At 51.2% G+C, this 20,372-nt stretch overlaps 1 protein-coding gene across 1 annotated transcript in view; it reads left to right on the top strand.

Moving 5' to 3' along the window:
• The window catches only part of APBB1 (amyloid beta precursor protein binding family B member 1), a 45,645-nt gene that overhangs the window by 16,821 nt on the left and 8,452 nt on the right, over nt 1-20,372 (top strand). The window contains exons 5-7 of the mRNA XM_075337713.1: nt 14,540-14,622; nt 19,624-19,684; nt 19,765-19,890. Of these exons, the coding sequence (XP_075193828.1) occupies nt 14,540-14,622; nt 19,624-19,684; nt 19,765-19,890 (270 nt within the window). The remainder of the gene's footprint in view (nt 1-14,539; nt 14,623-19,623; nt 19,685-19,764; nt 19,891-20,372) is intronic.

Genomic DNA, 20,372 nt, shown 5'->3' with positions numbered 1-20,372 from the left:
AAGTGAGTAGCGCAATCAGCGGTGCCATCACTCAGGTGACCCGCGGCCACAGCTGGAATCCTCCACCTGAGCGCGGTGGCCGCGGGTCACCTGAGTGACGTCACCGCTAACAGAGCGACTCACTTCAGTTGCTGCATGGAGCTGACAGAGAGCGGTTGTGGTCTGTGGCCGCTCCTGTCAGCTTCATTTAGCAGAGCTGGAAGCGTTGTGGGACCTCGTGTGCATTACGCCGGACCTGGAGGGGTATTTGGGGGTTAATAAAGTGGTGAAAGAGGGTGGTTTTTTTTTTTTTTTTTGTCTTTTATTCCAAATAAAGGATTTTTTCGGGTGTATGTGTTTATTTACTTTCACTTACAGGTTAATCAGTGGGGGTGTCTCATAGACGTCTGCAATGATTAACGTAGGACTTAGTGACAGCTATGGGCTGCCATTAACTCCTTATTACCCAGATTGCCACCGCACCACGGCAATTCGGGATGAGCTGGGTAGAGTCCCGGGTCTATCGCATCTAATGGATGCGGCAATTCCGTATCAATTTTTGGCATCCAAAACACTGCGTTTAAAAAAGCAGCGTGCGCATTGAATTTTCAGACTTCTCCTAGACTTTGCTGGGAAAGCAGAACGCATGCAATTTGGCACTGACACGCTGCAGTTTAAAACGCAGCGTTAACGCGGGAAAAAATGCAACGTGCGCACACAGCCTTAGTCGTATCACTCACCCTCCCAGCCGGCTAGCTGGAGCACAAACCCACAATTTCTGTAACCCCACACTACTGACAGGAACATTCTTGCCGATTTGCTGCTGTCCTCTCATTTTTTGTCTTATTTTTGGGGCGCAGGTTGTATTTATATTTACCTAGTTTCTGTTTTAAAGCTAAAGTTTAGACTGCAAAACTTAGAGAAGAATTTCCCCTCAGATAAGTAATTCTTCAATACACCGGTGACCAGCAGACAAGGGACTATAAAAGGGCTATGGCACAGGAAACCTCTTCCCATTTCATGTCGTCAGCAATAGCACCACATGGAAGAGAAATGTCACAAGACCAAGGAAGGCGAAGGCAACGGCTGTGGGGGGGAGGGGCACATGAGCTGCCATTGTTGGGGGCTACAGATAAGAGATGAGATCATGGAGTCACAGATGTACTGCTCTATAGTGACAGAGAAGGTGCCGCCATCACTGCAGCCCCCTGTAGACGACCTGTTCCCCTTCAAGACATTGATACAGAACGCACATCTAAGAAGAACAACAGGTGACAGATTTAGGAGGCGAGCGTCTCCAGATCTGACAACCAGGCGAGCGTCTCCAGATCTGACAACCAGGCGAGCGTCTCCAGATCTGACAACCAGGCGAGCGTCTCCAGATCTGACAACCAGGCGAGCGTCTCCAGATCTGACAACCAGGCGAGCGTCTCCAGATCTGACAATCAGGCGAGCGTCTCCAGATCTGACAACCAGGCGAGCGTCTCCAGATCTGACAACCAGGCGAGCGTCTCCAGATCTGACAACCAGGCGAGCGTCTCCAGATCTGACAACCAGGCGAGCGTCTCCAGATCTGACAACCAGGCGAGCGTCTCCAGATCTGACAACCAGGCGAGCGTCTCCAGATCTGACAATCAGGCGAGCGTCTCCAGATCTGACAACCAGGCGAGCGTCTCCAGATCTGACAACCAGGCGAGCGTCTCCAGATCTGACAACCAGGCGAGCGTCTCCAGATCTGACAACCAGGCGAGCGTCTCCAGATCTGACAACCAGGCGAGCGTCTCCAGATCTGACAACCAGGCGAGCGTCTCCAGATCTGACAACCAGGCGAGCGTCTCCAGATCTGACAACCAGGCGAGCGTCTCCAGATCTGACAACCAGGCGAGCGTCTCCAGATCTGACAACCAGGCGAGCGTCTCCAGATCTGACAACCAGGCGAGCGTCTCCAGATCTGACAACCAGGCGAGCGTCTCCAGATCTGACAACCAGGCGAGCGTCTCCAGATCTGACAACCAGGCGAGCGTCTCCAGATCTGACAACCAGAACGAGCGTCTCCAGATCTGACAACCAGGCGAGCGTCTCCAGATTTGACAACCGAGCCACTATGGGAAGTTCTGAGGAGACGAGTGTGGAGACGCGGGGGTCAGTGGGTGCTCTCCTGTGGAGATGCGGAGGTCAGTGGGTGCTCTCCTGTGGAGACGCGGGGGTCAGTGGGTGCTCTCCTGTGGAGACGCGGGGGTCAGTGGGTGCTCTCCTGTGGAGACGCGGGGGTCAGTGGGTGCTCTCCTGTGGAGACGCGGGGGGTCAGTGGGTGCTCTCCTGTGGAGACGCGAGGGTCAGTGGGTGCTCTCCTGTGGAGACGCGGGGGTCAGTGGGTGCTCTCCTGTGGAGACGCGGGGGGTCAGTGGGTGCTCTCCTGTGGAGACGCGGGGGTCAGTGGGTGCTCTCCTGTGGAGACGCGGGGGTCAGTGGGTGCTCTCCTGTGGAGACGCGGGGGTCAGTGGGTGCTCTCCTGTGGAGACGCGGGGGTCAGTGGGTGCTCTCCTGTGGAGACGCGGGGGTCAGTGGGTGCTCTCCTGTGGAGACGCGGGGGTCAGTGGGTGCTCTCCTGTGGAGACGCGGGGGGTCAGTGGGTGCTCTCCTGTGGAGACGCGGGGGTCAGTGGGTGCTCTCCTGTGGAGACGCGGGGGTCAGTGGGTGCTCTCCTGTGGAGACACGAGGGTCAGTGGGTGCTCTCCTGTGGAGACGCGGGGGTCAGTGGGTGCTCTCCTGTGGAGACGCGGGGGTCAGTGGGTGCTCTCCTGTGGAGACGCGGGGGTCAGTGGGTGCTCTCCTGTGGAGACGCGGGGGTCAGTGGGTGCTCTCCTGTGGAGACACGAGGGTCAGTGGGTGCTCTCCTGTGGAGACACGAGGGTCAGTGGGTGCTCTCCTGTGGAGACGCGAGGGTCAGTGGGTGCTCTCCTGTGGAGACGCGAGGGTCAGTGGGTGCTCTCCTGTGGAGACGCGAGGGTCAGTGGGTGCTCTCCTGTGGAGACGCGGGGGTCAGTGGGTGCTCTCCTGTGGAGACGCGGGGGTCAGTGGGTGCTCTCCTGTGGAGACACGAGGGTCAGTGGGTGCTCTCCTGTGGAGACACGAGGGTCAGTGGGTGCTCTCCTGTGGAGACACGAGGGTCAGTGGGTGCTCTCCTGTGGAGACACGAGGGTCAGTGGGTGCTCTCCTGTGGAGACGCGAGGGTCAGTGGGTGCTCTCCTGTGGAGACGCGGGGGTCAGTGGGTGCTCTCCTGTGGAGACACGAGGGTCAGTGGGTGCTCTCCTGTGGAGACACGAGGGTCAGTGGGTGCTCTCCTGTGGAGACACGAGGGTCAGTGGGTGCTCTCCTGTGGAGACACGAGGGTCAGTGGGTGCTCTCCTGTGGAGACGCGAGGGTCAGTGGGTGCTCTCCTGTGGAGACGCGGGGGTCAGTGGGTGCTCTCCTGTGGAGACGCGGGGGTCAGTGGGTGCTCTCGTCCGCTGGCCTGGCCACCTTTAGAAAGACAGCGTGGCTCAGGGCTCATCCCAACTGAACGCCGGCCTCCCTAACCGTGGGTGTAACACTACTCAGACAACACAGGGCGAGGGAATCACAATATTAAGACTTTATTGGATCCCCAAACAATTAACGGCACATAACACATAACCAGCAAAACACACAAATGTAACCGGCAACAGAGTCTCACCCTTCCGCTGCTCACCAGGGATTAGAATGTCCGTGCCTCAGAGGTTCCAGGGCTATTTACTCCAAACCAGCAGCACCCCGCTTTTGGCGGGCACCCACCGAGAATGGAATAACGTCAGATTTATGAAGCTGGCTGAGGTCTGCAAAGTCTGTAGTCAGGTGACTGGATTGTCCCAAGCTAGATTCCTTCCTTAGGTAGTCCTTGATGTCTCAGCCGAATCCTTGCATTCGATGCTGAAGTCCATGTAGTGTTATAATCCAGGTTCGGTTATGGCTTGCCAATTGGATCCGCAGATCCTAGATTGTATCATGTAGTAAGAGTCTACCCGGGCAATGGACAGTCCTTCTTATACACCTGAGCTCTCCATTCAGACCATTGGGGCCTTCACGTTTGGTTTGATAAGACTGGGCTCTTATTGGCTAGATTTCAAGCCGTATGCAAAATATCCCTAGTAATACAATGGGAGGTTCGCATAATTGATTTGTCTGGGTGTCTGACCTTCACTGGCCAAGGCAATTACATGAGTCAACAAGAACTTTAACACTAGACTTTTAAAGGCCCAGTCACACACAACGACTTACCTGCGATCCCGAAAACGATGCGACCTGATAGGGATCGCAGGTAAGTCGCTGGGAGGTCGCAGGTGAGATGTCACACAGTCAGATCTTACCAGCGATGCAGAAACATAACGATCTCAGCAGTCACTGTGACCCTGTCACACAGTGTCACACACAGCGATGTGTCCTGCCCAGCAGTAGTGACCTGTATAATGATCTCAGCAGTCACTGTCACCCTGTCACACAGTGTCACACACAGCGATGTGTCCTGCCCAGCAGGACATCGCCTTTGAAGAAAATGGCCTGGACCATTCTGCAACGACTAGAGATCTCACAGCAGGACGTTACCAGCGTCCGCCGCTCTCAGCTGTCAGTGCCGGCTCCTGCTCCTTGCACACGTAGCCGGAGTACACATCGGGTAATTAACCCCATGTGTACTGTGGCTAGGAGTGCAGAGAACAGGAGCACTGGCAGTGTGAGAGCGGCGGACGCTGGTAACGAAGGTAAATATCGGGTAACCAAGGGAAGGGCTTCTTGGTTACCCGATGTTTACTGTGGTTACCAGCGTCCGCAGAAGCAGTCTCCCTGCTCCCTGCACACGTAGCAGAGTACACATCGGGTAATTAACCCGATGTGTACTGTGGCTAGGTGAGCAGGGAGCCAGCGCTAAGCGGTGTGCGCTGGTAACCAAGGTAAATATCGGGTTGGTTACCCGATATTTACCTTAGTTACCAAGCGCAGCATTGCTTCCACACGGTGCTGCTGGCTGGGGGCTGGTCACTGGTTGCTGGTGAGATCTGCCTGTTTGACAGCTCACCAGCAACCCGTGTAGCGACGCTCCAGCAATCCCTGCCAGGTCAGGTTGCTGGTGGGATCGCTGGAGCGTCGCTTAGTGTGACATCTCACCAGCGACCTCCTAGCAACTTACCAGCGATCCCTATCAGGTTGTATCGTTGTTGGGATCCCTGGTAAGTTGTTTAGTGTGACTGGGCCTTTAATGTTAAGAAAATTAACCCATGCTAGGCACCGACAGAATCCATGTCGTCACATTCCTCCCCCTTCTTACTATTAGCCAGACATGATAGGCTTCCGATCATCCTTCTCCACCTGTCGAGAAAGCCCATCCGCATTTCCATGGTTCTTGCCTTGTTTATGGGAGATGGACAAATTATAGCATTGTAACGCCAGACTCCCCGTTGTCCCCGGCAGTGCGATTTAGCCAACTCAATGGATTGTGGTCAGTGAGGACTGTGAACTCATTGCCATAGAGGTAGGGCTGCAATTTTTTCAGGGCCCAGTCTATGGCCAGGCATTCTTTTTCTATGGTGGCGTAAGCCCTCTCTCGGTCCAACAGCTTCCGGGAGAGGTAAGCTATCGGATGTTCCTCACCGTTGTCCCCCACTTAGCGAAGTACAGCTCTTATGCGAGCGTCACACGAGCCGATCTATCGTGCGATGCATCGTCGGGGTCACGGTTTTCGTGACGCACATCCGGCATCGTTTGCGACGTCGTTTTGTGTGACACTTCCGAGTGACGCTGAATCGGTCACAAATTGTGAGTCGTGTACACGTCGCTTATTTTTAAAAAAATCATTTATTTTTCATAACGCCGGTTGTTCATCGTACCCGGAGTAGCACACATTGCTCTGTGTGACACCCTGGGAACGATGAACACAGCTTATCTGCGTCCCGCGGCTCCCGCCGGCTATGCGGAAGGAAAGGAGGTGGGCGGGATGTTTACGTCTGTATGACATCGCTGTGACGCCGAACGTCCCTCCCCCTTCAGGAAGAGTATATTCGCCGCCCACAGCGAGGTTGCTCAGCAGGTAAGTGCGTGTGACGGCGGTTTAATGACTTAGTGCGATATGGGCAGCGATTTGCCCGTGACGCACAAACGACGGGGGTGGGTACGATCGCACATGCGATCATACGATAGATCGCATCGTGTGACGCCCGCATTAGTCCTGTGTCCGATGCGTTTGTTTGGATGTTTTGAACCTGCAACAGAAGTCAAGACTGGGCTTTGGGCTAGCCGGTCTTTCAATTGGAGGAACGCAGTTTCACATTCTGGGGTCCAGATAAGATTACGGGCATATCTTTTGGTTGTGAGGTCAGTGAGCGGTTTTGCTATGGTACTGTAATTGGGGATAAACTTTCGATAGTAGTTTGCAGTTCCTAGAAATGCACGGACCTGTTTTTGATTGACCGGGCGTGGCCACTGGGTAATGGCTTCTACTTTTGCAGGTTCGGGACGAATACACCCACTTCCCACTCAATGTCCCAGGTATAGCACTTCGACCATCCCCATTTGGCATTTGTCAGGTCAGATGGTGAGCTGGGCTTTGGCTACCCTCTGCAGCACCTGGGACACATGCTGAAGATGCTCTTCCCAAGTGTCACTGAAGATAGCGATGTCATCCAAATAGGCCTGGGCATACCCCTGACATCCCTCTAGTAAATGGTCTACCATCCTCTGGAAGGTGGCTGGGGCGTTTTTCATCCCAAAAGGCATGCTCGTAAACTCAAAGAGGCCAAAAGGGGTTATGAAGGCCGATTTCTCTTGAGCCTCTTTTGTGAGTGGGATCTGCCAGTATCCCTTGCTCAAATTGAGGGTAGATATAAACCAAGACCCCCCTAACCTATCTAGTAGTTCATCCACCCGGGGCATGGGGTAAGCATCTGTAATCGTGACCTCATTGAGCCGTCTATAGTCCACACAGAAACGAGTACTCTTGTCCTTTTTTGGCACCAATACCACACTGGCAGCCCATGGGCTATGGGAGGGAACTATGACTCCCATATTTAACATGTCATCCACCTCGGCCTTCATCATTGCCAACACAGGAGGGGTCACCCGGTAGGCGGGTTGTCTTAGTGGGGTGGCTGCCCCTGTATTGACATGATGCTGGACCAGGGGGGTTCTACCAGGCTGACTTGTGAACAGGGTTTCATATGTTCCGAGTATGTCTGATATCTGTCGCTTCTGTGATGGACAAAGCTGCTCCCCTAGTGATACATCTTTTACCCCCATTTCCCTTTTGGAGTCCACTAATAAGTCTGGGATCTGGTCCAACTCTGGATCATCTAACTCTGGACAGCAAACTGCTAAATTGGTGACTTCTCGTTCCTCATAAGCTTTTAGCCTGTTGATGTGGTAGGTACGCTCACGAACACCTGCTCGATCCAGGGCCACGGTGTAGTCAGTATTGCCACATTTCTTGGTAATGGTGAATGGACCCGCCCACATGGCTTGCAGCTTGTTTTTCCGTACCGGTACTAGTACTAGTACCTTCTGTCCACAGGCAAATTCTCGGGGCCGGGCAGTGCGGTCGTAACATCGTTTTTTCCTTTCCTGAGCCACTTCTAAATTCCTGTGGGCTAACGCCATGAGGTGCCTCATCCTTTCCCTAAACTTTTGAACATAGTCCAGTATAGTACAGTATAGTCCAGTATCTTCTGTGGGGAAGGTGCCCTCCCAACTCTCTTACTGGCTCTAGGGGCCCTCGTACTTTTCGGCCGTACAGCAATTCGAAGGGGGAGTACCCAGTGGAGTCCTGCGGCACCTCCCGGTAAGCAAAAAGGAGCTGCTGCAGGTTTTTCTCCCAGTCCCCTTTCCCCTCGGACGCTACATAACGACTAACAAATAAGAAATAACGTTTGGAACTCCATTCTATGTCTGAACTGGGTGCAAAAACCTAAAAAAACATCACTATGGGGAGATAAGGTATGCACACCAGTGACTATGTAAGGGGAATACATGTAATAGCAGAAACTGCTGTGTGAATACTGACTTGAAAAATCCAATAGCTATATGTAAGAATGAAATGTGAAAAATGGAACCTGCATTACTGCCATGAATATATGAATCAAGAGAAATTTAGCTACTGAATTGATCAATGCAATAGAGCCCCAACACTACGCCAAAGTACTTCTCTACGTTGGGGTCCCTAGCTTGTGTGTCCTCTCATGCAGTTAAAAAACTTACCGTGTATGGGAAGCTGAGACCCAGGCTATATATACGATGTGGATTGGCAATAGGTGTGTATGGGGAGGGTTCACAAACGAAAAACTACTAACAAATAAGAAATAACGTTTAGAACTCCATTCTATGTCTGAACTGGGTGCAAAAACCTAAAAAAAATCACTATGGGGAGATAAGGTATGCACACCAGTGACTATGTAAGGGGAATACATGGAATAGCAGAAACTGCTGTGTGAATACTGACATGAAAAATTCAATAGCTATATGTAAGAATGAAATGTGAAAAATGGAACCTGCATTTCATTCTTACATATAGCTATTGGATTTTTCATGTCAGTATTCACACAGCAGTTTCTGCTATTACATGTATTCCCCTTACATAGTCACTGGTGTGCATACCTTATCTCCCCATAGTGATGTTTTTTTAGGTTTTTGCACCCAGTTCAGACTTAGAATGGTGTTCCAAACGTTATTTCTTATTTGTTAGTAGTTTTTCGTTTGTGAACCCTCCCCATACACACCTATTGCCAATCCACATCGTATATATAGCCTGGGTCTCAGCTTCCCATACACGGTAAGTTTTTTAACTGCATGAGAGGACACACACAAGCTAGGGACCCCAACGTAGAGAAATACTTTGGCGTAGTGTTGGGGCTCTATTGCATTGATCAATTCAGTAGCTAAATTTCTCTTTATTCATATATTCATGGCAGTAATGCAGGTTCCATTTTTCACATTTCATTCTTACATACAGCTATTGGATTTTTCAAGTCAGTATTCACACAGCAGTTTCTGCTATTCCATGTATTCCCCTTACATAGTCACTGGTGTGCATACCTTATCTCCCCATAGCTACATAACGACTAGTGAGCTGCTTAAGCGTTCCATTGAAGCGTTCAAACAATCCATTTGTTTCAGGATGGTAGGGGGTGGTGCACATGGGGTAGACTCCATGTTTCTCCCATAGGGTCTGAATCAGTTCACTTTGGAACTGTGCCCCCTGGTCAGTCAATACTTCCTGTGGAAACCCTACCCGACTAAAGATGTCCAGTAGAGCTTGAGCCACGTGCACTGCATCTATGGAGGATAAGGCAATGACTTCTGGGTAGCGGGTGGCAAAGTCTACCAGGGTGAGAATAAATCTTTTTCCCCTGCGGCTAGGGATGGCTAAGGGGCCTACTACATCAATGGCAACTCTCTGGAACGGTTCTCCTATCAAGGGCATGGGTTGGAGTTGGGCACGACATCGGGATCCCCCATACGTTGACACACTGGGCAAGAGGCTCTGTATTTTTGCACTTCTTGAGTGACCATTGGCCAGAAAAAACTGCGCAACAGGCAGGTCCGGGTCTTTTTGGCACCCATGTGCCCAGCCGCAAGAACATCATGAGCTAAACGCAATAGTTGGGGTCGGTATTGCTGGGGTACCACAAGCTGATGTACACGATCCAGGCTTTTTCTGGGCAGGATGCGGGCTTTTCCAGATATAAGTGGCCTTTTTCCCATCTATATACCTCCCTCAGGTTGGGTGGCCGCACTACGGATAAGCTCTAGGGTGGGGTCTGTCAGTTGGGCTTCCCTTAATTCCTTACAATCGATCTCCCTCCAGTCAATGGCCACAGTTGGGTCTGATTTACTCACATTCGTTGGCTCCGATCAGGAGGCTGAAGATTGAAGAGGAGGGTTCTCCTCGGATGGGTTGGTAGAAAGACCTCCACTAGGATGGTGATTGACTTGGCTGTGGGTGATGGCAGTGACAAACTGGCTGGATAGACCTTGTCCTAGGTCATTTCTCAAAATAATAGGAGTGGGGAGGCAGTCCCTGAACCCCACTTCAACCTCTCCTTGGTCAGTTCCCCAGTTCAACTGCACTTGTGCCAGAGGGATGTTCGAGCGCTGGCCCCCAGCAAGGGTGATGGTCACTTGGCGGCCAGGTAAATGATGATCTGTGGGAACAATATCTGTGCTGACCAGGGTGATGGAAGATCCAGTTTCCCAAAGTCCCTGAGCCTGTATATCACCGACCTTGACCATCTGGATGTGGCGATGGAGGTTGGCTGGTGTACGGTGTCTGGCCTGCTGTAGGGTGTGGACTGGGTAAACCACTTCCTCAGCTATTGGTGTTTCTCAGGAGTAGCATTCCTCAGGTCTCGTTGGTTCATCTCCGCATAAGTTGACTGGTTGGACTGGCAGACGGGCTCCAGGTATGGGGCCCCGACTTTGAAGACACTCTTTGACCATGTGTCCAAGGCGCCCACACGTCTAACAGCGCCGTGGGTTAGAAAAGTCACCGGCCCTGTTGGTAAATCTTTGTCTGGTTGGGGTTTCTGTTTTGTAATGAGTTAGTCCAGCACGGGAGTCTGGGGGTCACTTGGATCCATGGTTGAGGGACCTCCTCAGATCGGTGGGCCTATCGGGCCTGCAGCTGGGTCGGTTGGCTGTAAATTCGTCAGCCAACCGCGTTGCTTGCTCTCGGGTATCGGGCTTCCTGTCAGCTACACATTCTCGGATTTCCGGGTCCATCTTCTCCAGCAGCTGTTCGAGCACCATCACGTCCTGGAGGGCAGCAGCGGAGTGGGCAGCCCGACCATCGAGCCAGCGGTTACAGTCGCGTCTGAGTTGACTGCCAAATTCGACGTACCCTGGCGAGACATAGTCGGGAACTTAGTGTGATGTCTCTCAGGGGTTATGGTAAAAAGGGGCTAACAAATCAAAATCGTTCCGGGATAGTCAAAAGTACGTATAAAGTGAAAAAACAATCCCTTTAAAAAATCTATTTTATTTAAATACTTCTTAAAATTTCCCAAGTGATTCACCCGTACAACAGATATCAAGGTTAGTGTGTATATATATATATATATATATATATATATATATATATATATATATACACCAGGGATGCCACCCCTAATCCCCTAATCAAAGGGTAAAAAATATACAATAAATGATGAAGAACAACAAGATTGGAGTATGGGGTCCCACAGAGGGATTAAAGTGACCCTGTTGTGGACCTACAACTTCACTCCTTCCTACCAACGGAGGTAATACCGCCTTAACATAACTGGGCGCCCCCGTTCCTCGGTGGCTTTCCCTCACTTACCCTGATAATTTCCTACCCTATAAGGACAAATGAGGATGCCTATGCACAAACACTAAAATTATTGGGTGGCCTTATTAAACCCTCAACAAGTCTCAAAGAGAGGGCAAATATATTTAGATATTATAATACCCTGTTACTCATATCAATTTAATATGCCCCAATTTACAGGGTTACAGATTCATATACAGATACCAAACCAACCTAAACAAAGTGTTTAACTTGCATACAGCAATCCCCAAACCTGGAATAATACCAGTATATACACTCAATTATAATGACTGAATATCATTATATTAGGCAAAAATATTAACTTCCCTTTTTTGAAGTGCATCTGCACTGCCTCGACGCGTTTCTCCACCCTCTAATCCGGTTCATCAGGAGGCCCAGGGAGAAAAAGGGGAACCATTCAATGGTGATACATGTCTTCTTATGGCAGTGCTCTCTGCCACCGAGGAACGGGGGCGCCCAGTTATGCTAAGGCGGTATTACCTCCGTTGGTAGGAAGGAGTGAAGTTGTAGGTCCATAACAGGGTCACTTTAATCCCTCTGTGGGACCCCAGACTCCAATCTTGTTGTTCTTCATCATTAATTGTATATTTTTTACCCTTTGATTAGGGGTGGCATCCCTGGTGTGTGTATATATATATATACTACCCTTGATATCTGTTGTACGGGTGAATCACTTGGGAAATTTTAAGAAGTATTTAAATAAAATATATTTTTTAAAGGGATTGTTTTTTCACTTTATACGTAGTTATGGTAAAAAGGGACAACAAAGTGTCCTTAATAATTCCGTAGTCCAAGCAGTCCTGAGGCCCAAGTGATCGGACAGCCTCCTGGGCCCGGACAGGCAAGCTTGTCCACAGGTATTTGGACCACTCATCTGTGGGCACCTGGTGCATACGCATTAGCACCTCAAAGTTTTGCAAGTGTTCATCTATCTCAGTGCTGGAATCATTAAACGCTGGCACATCCCTGTAGCGAAGATGACTTCCTTGGTGGTGGTCTATCCTGGAGGTAGGTGCTGATGGTAAGGAAATTGGAACTCCCAACACTAATTACAGAACTCCAGCCCTCTCTTCTCTTGAAGCTTCAGGCCCCAATGCAGCCAACAATTCCCTGACTCGGTCTGCTTGGGTTTGGTTTGTTTCCAGATTGTCACTGGATCTAGGATGAAACACACTTTTAACATCCTCTGATACCACATCGGCGGTATTCCTCATCTTCTGCATCATTCTGGGTCTCCCAATCAACCAATTTCCGGATCACGTCCGACCGAGTGTCAGTGTTCCTGTATTCAATCTTTTGCATCTGGCACAGATCCTGTAGCATCCATTTACTCCTCTCCGGTCCTTGTCACATGGCTGAGCTGGTGGGGTTGGACATGGCAGCGTCCGAAACCTGAATGCCTCCCCTATGACCTGCTGGGTATGCTTATGTGCCTCCCTGGTTGCTGAGCCCTGGACGGTGTCCGCGAACACCAGTTCTCTGCAGCTCCCCTGGATAAACCAAGCTGAGTAGTATCCCACCACTGCCACCAATTGTGGAGACACGAGGGTCAGTGGGTGCTCTCCTGTGGAGACACGGGGCTCAGTGGGTGCTCTCGACCGCTGATGCAGCCGCCTTTAGAAAGACAGCGTGGCTCAGGGCTCATCCCAACTGAACGCCCAACCTCCTTAACCGTGGGCGGAACACTACTCAGACAACACAGGGTGAGGGAATCAAAATATTAAGACTTTATTCAATCCCCAAACAATTAACGGCATATGGCACATAACCAAAAAAAACACAAAATGTAACCAGCAACAGTTTCCCACCCTTCCGCTGGCTCACCGGGGATTAGAATGTCCGTGCCTCAGAGCTTCCAGGGCTACTTACTCCAATCCAGCAGCACCCTGCTTTTGGCGGGCACCCACCAAGAATGGAATAATGCCAGATTTAAGAAGCTGGCTGAGGACCGCAAAGCCTGTAGTCAGATGATGGGATTGTCCTAAGCTTCGTTCCTTCCTTAGGTAGTCATTGATGTCTCAGCCGAATCCTTGCATTCGATGCTGAAGTCAATATAGTGTTATAATCCAGGTTCAGCTATGGCTTGCCAAACGGATTCGCAGATCCTAGATTGGTGTCATGTAGGAAGAGTCTACCCGGGCAATGAACAGTCCTTCTTATACCCCTGAGCTCTCCATTCAGACCATTGGGGTCTTCATGATTGGTGGATAAGACTGGGCTCTTATTGACTAGATTTCAAGCCATATGCAAAATATCCCTAGTAATACAATGGGAGGTTCGCATAATTGATTTGTCTGGGTGTCTGACCTTCACTGGCCAAGGCAATTACATGAGTCAACAAGAACTTTAACACTAGACTCCTAAGGGGTACTTCTCACATAACGAGATCGCTGCTGAGTCACAGGTTTTGTGACATAATAGGGGTCTCATCAGCGATCTCGTTATGTGTGACACTAAGCAGCGACCTGGCCCCTGCTGTGAAATCGCTGATCGTTACTCACTGCTGTAGTTTATTTTCTTCAAAGCCGATGTCCTTCTGGGCAGGACACATGGCTGTGTTTGACACCTACCAACAGCCTCCTATACAGGTCGCTCATCGTTATACAGGTCGCTCATCGTTATACAGGTCGCTCATCGTTATACAGGTCGCTCATCGTTATACAGGTCGCTCATCGTTATACAGGTCGCTCATCGTTATACAGGTCGCTGATCATTACTGCGTCGTTGGTAAGATCTGACTGTGTGACATCTCACCAGCGACCTCCCTGCAACTCACCAGCGATCCTTTATCAGGTCGCATTGTTTTTGGGATCGCTGGTAAGTCGTTAAATGTGACGGGGTTAAGAGTCTTGTAGAAACAATGAGGGGTGTATTCCACATTTATAAACAAACTATCTTCATGTCTGGCTGAATTTTAGAAACTTAACCCATGCTAGGCACTGACAGAGTCCATGACATCACAACCAGTTGTTGCCATTCTCTATCCAGCATCCCAGCTCCCTCGTTCTGGAGATGAAGGAAGATGGATGTGTCAGCGACGCGTCCGCTCCAGGCCTAGAAGCCTTGGTGCGGTCATCGTACACAATACTAGATGTAGTGGTTGTTGATGTGGGGTGCACTTATTTATGACTAGCGCTGTATGTACATGGGCCATGTCAGCAGTGGGGGGATCACAGCTGCTTTTCTGTTTCCTCCAGGAGATTTCTCAGGATGAGATGTCGGATTTCAGTAATGACCGGACTGAAGACGTCACCCTCCATATCAACGCTCTGAATCTTTGGTGAGGCCCAAACTAAATCTCACCCTGTGTGAGGTACAGTGCACCCCCAAAACCCAGGGAAACACAATGTACAACCCCCTGTGTGAGGTACAGTACACACCCAAAACCCAGGGAAACACAATGTACAACCCCCTGTGTGAGGTATAGTGCACCCCCAAACCCCAGGGAAACACAATGTACAACCCCCTGTGTGAGGTACAGTACACACCCAAAACCCAGGGAAACACAATGTACAACCCCCTGTCTGAGGTACAGTGCACACCCAAAACCCAGGGAAACACAATGTACAACCCCCTGTCTGAGGTACAGTGCACACCCAAAACCCAGGGGAACACAATGTACAACCCCCTGTGTGAGGTACAGTGCACACCCAAACCCCAGGGAAACACAATGTACAACCCCCTGTCTGAGGTACAGTGCACACCCAAAACCCAGGGGAACACAATGTACAACCCCCTGTGTGAGGTACTGTGCACCCCCAAAACCCAGGGAAACACAATGTACAACCCCCTGTGTGAGGTACAGTGCACACCCAAAACCCAGGGAAACACAATGTACAACCCCCTGTGTGAGGGACAGTACACACCCAAAACCCAGGGGAAACACAATGTACAACCCCCTGTGTGAGGTACAGTACACACCCAAATCCCAGGGGAACACAATGTACAACCCCCTGTGTGAGGTACAGTACACACCCAAAACCCAGGGGAAACACAATGTACAACCCCCTGTGTGAGGTACAGTACACACCCAAACCCCAGGGAAACACAATGTACAACCCCCTGTGTGAGGTACAGTACACACCCAAAACCCAGGGGAAACACAATGTACAACCCCCTGTGTGAGGTACAATACACACACAAACCCCAGGGGAACACAATGTACAACCCCCTGTGTGAGGTACCGTGCACACCCAAACCCCAGGGGAAACACAATGTACAACCCCCTGTGTGAGGTACAGTGCACACCCAAACCCCAGGGGAAACACAATGTACAACCCCCTGTGTGAGGTACAGTGCACACCCAACCCCAGGGGAAACACAATGTACAACCCCCTGTGTGAGGTACAGTGCACACCCAAAACCCAGGGAAACACAATGTACAACCCCCTGTGTGAGGTACAATATACACACACAAAACCCAGGGAAACACAATGTACAACCCCCTGTGTGAGGTACAGTACACACCCAAACCCCAGGGGAAACACAATGCACAACCCCCTGTGTGAGGTACAGTACACACCCAAAACCCAGGGGAAACACAATGTACAACCCCCTGTGTGAGGTACAATACACACACAAACCCCAGGGGAACACAATGTACAACCCCCTGTGTGAGGTACAGTACACAGCCAAAACCCAGGGGAAACACAATGTACAACCCCCCTGTGTGAGGTACAGTGCACACCCAACCCCAGGGGAAACACAATGTACAACCCCCTGTGTGAGGTACAGTGCACACCCAAAACCCAGGGAAACACAATGTACAACCCCCTGTGTGAGGTACAGTGCACACCCAAAACCCAGGGGAAACACAATGTACAACCCCCTGTGTGAGGTACAGTACACACCCAAAACCCAGGGGAAACACAATGTACAACCCCCTGTGTGAGGTACAGTGCACACCCAAAACCCAGGGGAAACACAATGTACAACCCCCTGTGTGAGGTACAGTACACACCCAAACCCCAGGGGAAACACAATGTACAACCCCCTGTGTGAGGTACAGTGCACACCCAAAACCCAGGGGAAACACAATGTACAACCCCCTGTGTGAGGTACAGTGCACACCCAAAACCCAGGGGAAACACAATGTACAACCCCCTGTGTGAGGTACAGTGCACACCCAAACCCCAGGGGAAACACAATGTACAACCCCCTGTGTGAGGTACAGTGCACACACAAAACCCAGGGAAACACAATGTACAACCCCCTGTGTGAGGTACAATACACACACAAACCCCAGGGGAAACACAATGTACAACCCCCTGTGTGAGGTACAGTACACACCCAAAACCCAGGGGAAACACAATGTACAACCCCCTGTGTGAGGTACAGTGCACACCCAAAACCCAGGGGAAACACAATGTACAACCCCCTGTGTGAGGTACAGTGCACACCCAAAACCCAGGGGAAACACAATGTACAACCCCCTGTGTGAGGTACAGTGCACACCCAAAACCCAGGGGAAACACAATGTACAACCCCCTGTGTGAGGTACAGTACACACCCAAACCCCAGGGAAACACAATGTACAACCCCCTGTGTGAGGTACAGTACACACACAAAACCCAGGGAAACACAATGTACAACCCCCTGTGTGAGGTACAGTACACACCCAAACCCCAGGGGAAACACAATGTACAACCCCCTGTGTGAGGTACAGTGCACACCCAAAACCCAGGGAGACACAATGTACAACCCCCTATGTGAGGTACAGTGCACACCCAAACCCCAGGGAGACACAATGTACAACCCCCTATGTGAGGTACAGTACACACCCAAATCCCAGGGAAACACAATGTACAACCCCCTGTGTGAGGTACAGTGCACACCCAAATCCCAGGGGAAACACAATGTACAACCCCCTGTGTGAGGTACAGTACACACACAAAACCCAGGGGAACACAATGTACAACCCCCTGTGTGAGGTACAATGCACACACAAACCCCAGGGGAAACACAATGTACAACCCCCTGTGTGAGGTACAGTACACACCCAAAACCCAGGGGAAACACAATGTACAACCCCCTGTGTGAGGTACAGTGCACACCCAAAACCCAGGGGAAACACAATGTACAACCCCCTGTGTGAGGTACAGTGCACACCCAAAACCCAGGGGAAACACAATGTACAACCCCCTGTGTGAGGTACAGTGCACACCCAAAATCCAGGGGAAACACAATGTACAACCCCCTGTGTGAGGTACAGTACACACCCAAACCCCAGGGAAACACAATGTACAACCACCTGTGTGAGGTACAGTACACACACAAAACCCAGGGAAACACAATGTACAACCCCCTGTGTGAGGTACAGTACACACCCAAACCCCAGGGGAAACACAATGTACAACCCCCTGTGTGAGGTACAGTACACACCCAAACCCCAGGGGAACACAATGTACAACCCCCTGTGTGAGGTACAGTGCACACCCAAAACCCAGGGAGACACAATGTACAACCCCCTATGTGAGGTACAGTGCACACCCAAAACCCAGGGGAAACACAATGTACAACCCCCTGTGTGAGGTACAGTGCACACCCAAAACCCAGGGGAAACACAATGTACAACCCCCTGTGTGAGGTACAGTGCACACCCAAACCCCAGGGAAACACAATGTACAACCCCCTGTGTGAGGTACAGTACACACCCAAACCCCAGGGAAACACAATGTACAACCCCCTGTGTGAGGTACAGTACACACACAAAACCCAGGGAAACACAATGTACAACCCCCTGTGTGAGGTACAATACACACACAAAACCCAGGGAAACACAATGTACAACCCCCTGTGTGAGGTACAGTGCACACCCAAAACCCAGGGAAACACAATGTACAACCCCCTGTGTGAGGCACAGTACACACCCAAATCCCAGGGGAAACACAATGTACAACCCCCTGTGTGAGGTACAGTACACAGCCAAACCCCAGGGGAACACAATGTACAACCCCCTGTGTGAGGTACAGTACACACACAAAACCCAGGGTAACACAATGTACAACCCCCTGTGTGAGGTACAGTACACACACAAAACCCAGGGGAACACAATGTACAACCCCCTGTGTGAGGTACAGTGCACACCCAAAACCCAGGGGAACACAATGTACAACCCCCTGTGTGAGGTACAGTACACACCCAAATCCCAGGGGAAACACAATGTACAACCCCCTGTGTGAGGTACAGTACACAGCCAAACCCCAGGGGAACACAATGTACAACCCCCTGTGTGAGGTACAGTACACACACAAAACCCAGGGTAACACAATGTACAACCCCCTGTGTGAGGTACAGTGCACACCCAAACCCCAGGGGAACACAATGTACAACCCCCTGTGTGAGGTACAATACACACACAAAACCCAGGGAAACACAATGTACAACCCCCTGTGTGAGGTACAGTACACACCCAAAACCCAGGGGAAACACAATGTACAACCCCCTGTGTGAGGTACAGTACACAGCCAAAACCCAGGGGAACACAATGTACAACCCCCTGTGTGAGGTACAGTACACACCCAAAACCCAGGGGAAACACAATGTACAACCCCCTGTGTGAGGTACAGTGCACACCCAACCCCAGGGGAAACACAATGTACAACCCCCTGTGTGAGGTACAATACACACACAAAACCCAGGGAAACACAATGTACAACCCCCTGTGTGAGGTACAGTACACACCCAAAACCCAGGGGAAACACAATGTACAACCCCCTGTGTGAGGTACAGTACACAGCCAAAACCCAGGGGAACACAATGTACAACCCCCTGTGTGAGGTACAATACACACACAAAACCCAGGGAAACACAATGTACAACCCCCTGTGTGAGGTACAGTACACACCCAAAACCCAGGGGAAACACAATGTACAACCCCCTGTGTGAGGTACAGTACACAGCCAAAACCCAGGGGAACACAATGTACAACCCCCTGTGTGAGGTACAATACACACACAAAACCCAGGGAAACACAATGTACAACCCCATGCAGTCAGTAAATAGTAATACTTGTAAGTAACGGGGCGTTTGGTTAAGTGTCTGATGAAAAGGCAGAAAAGCCTTCTCACCCCGACATGGTGAGCTCTGTCAGGACGCGTCGGGGACATCATTGTTAATAAAGGCAGAGAAGGACTGAGTCACTCTGCTCCGGTGGTTGGGTGCCCCGTGGTGTGTGGCTGAGGTGGTCGGTGCAGTGGTTCGTCCCGGAGGTTCCTGCGATGGTCGATGCCGGTGAGGGAGTGGGATTTCCTGAAATTATTTATTTTGTATCATTCTGCAGCTCTGTTCAATCATCAGAAGACGAGAAGGGGCCCCTGCTGATCGGTGACTCGGGGCCGCAGGTATGTCCATCACAGTGTGCACGGTCTACTATTGTGGGTGCGGGGGCCTCTTCTGAGGGTCTCCCGGTCTTTTGTTGCAGAAGTTCCCTGTTTGCTCTCTGGGTTGGGTTGAGATGACAGAAGAAGACTTGGCCCCGGGAAGGAGCAGCGCAGCTGTGAATTGCTGCATCCGACAACTGTCTCTTCACAACCAGAGCCTGACACAGGTACATCTCCTTGGCACAGTCTGGAAAGGGGAGCATGATCTATGACAAACCCAACTTCTTTTGGGGATCCCTCTGACTGAGCCCGGCTGCTGTTGGGGTCCCCTTTTCGCCTCTGAGCCCGGCTACTATTGGGGTTTCATCTGAGCCTGGCTGCTGGTGGGGTCCTCTCTTTGCCTCTGAGCCCGGCTGGCGGTGGGGTCCCCTCTTCCTGAGCCCGGCTGGCGGTGGGGTCCCCTCTTCCTGAGCCCGGCTGGCGGTGGGGTTCCCTCTCAGCCTGGCTGGCGGTGGGGTTCCCTCTGAGCCCGGCTGGCGGTGAGGTTCCCTCTGAGCCCGGCTGGCGGTGGGGTTCCCTCTGAGCCCGGTTGGCGGTGGGGTCCCTTCTTCTACCTCTGAGCCCTGCTGCTGGTGGGGTTCCCTCTGAGCCCGGCTGCTGGTGGGGTTCCCTCTGAGCCCGGCTGCTGGTGGGGTTCCCTCTGAGCCCG

This window comes from Anomaloglossus baeobatrachus, chromosome 2, assembly GCF_048569485.1.
Source record: "Anomaloglossus baeobatrachus isolate aAnoBae1 chromosome 2, aAnoBae1.hap1, whole genome shotgun sequence".
In the NCBI taxonomy this organism is placed as follows: domain Eukaryota; kingdom Metazoa; phylum Chordata; class Amphibia; order Anura; family Aromobatidae; genus Anomaloglossus; species Anomaloglossus baeobatrachus.
The sequence above is the reverse complement of the archived record's forward strand: the minus strand, read 5'-3'. Positions and strand labels throughout refer to the sequence as shown.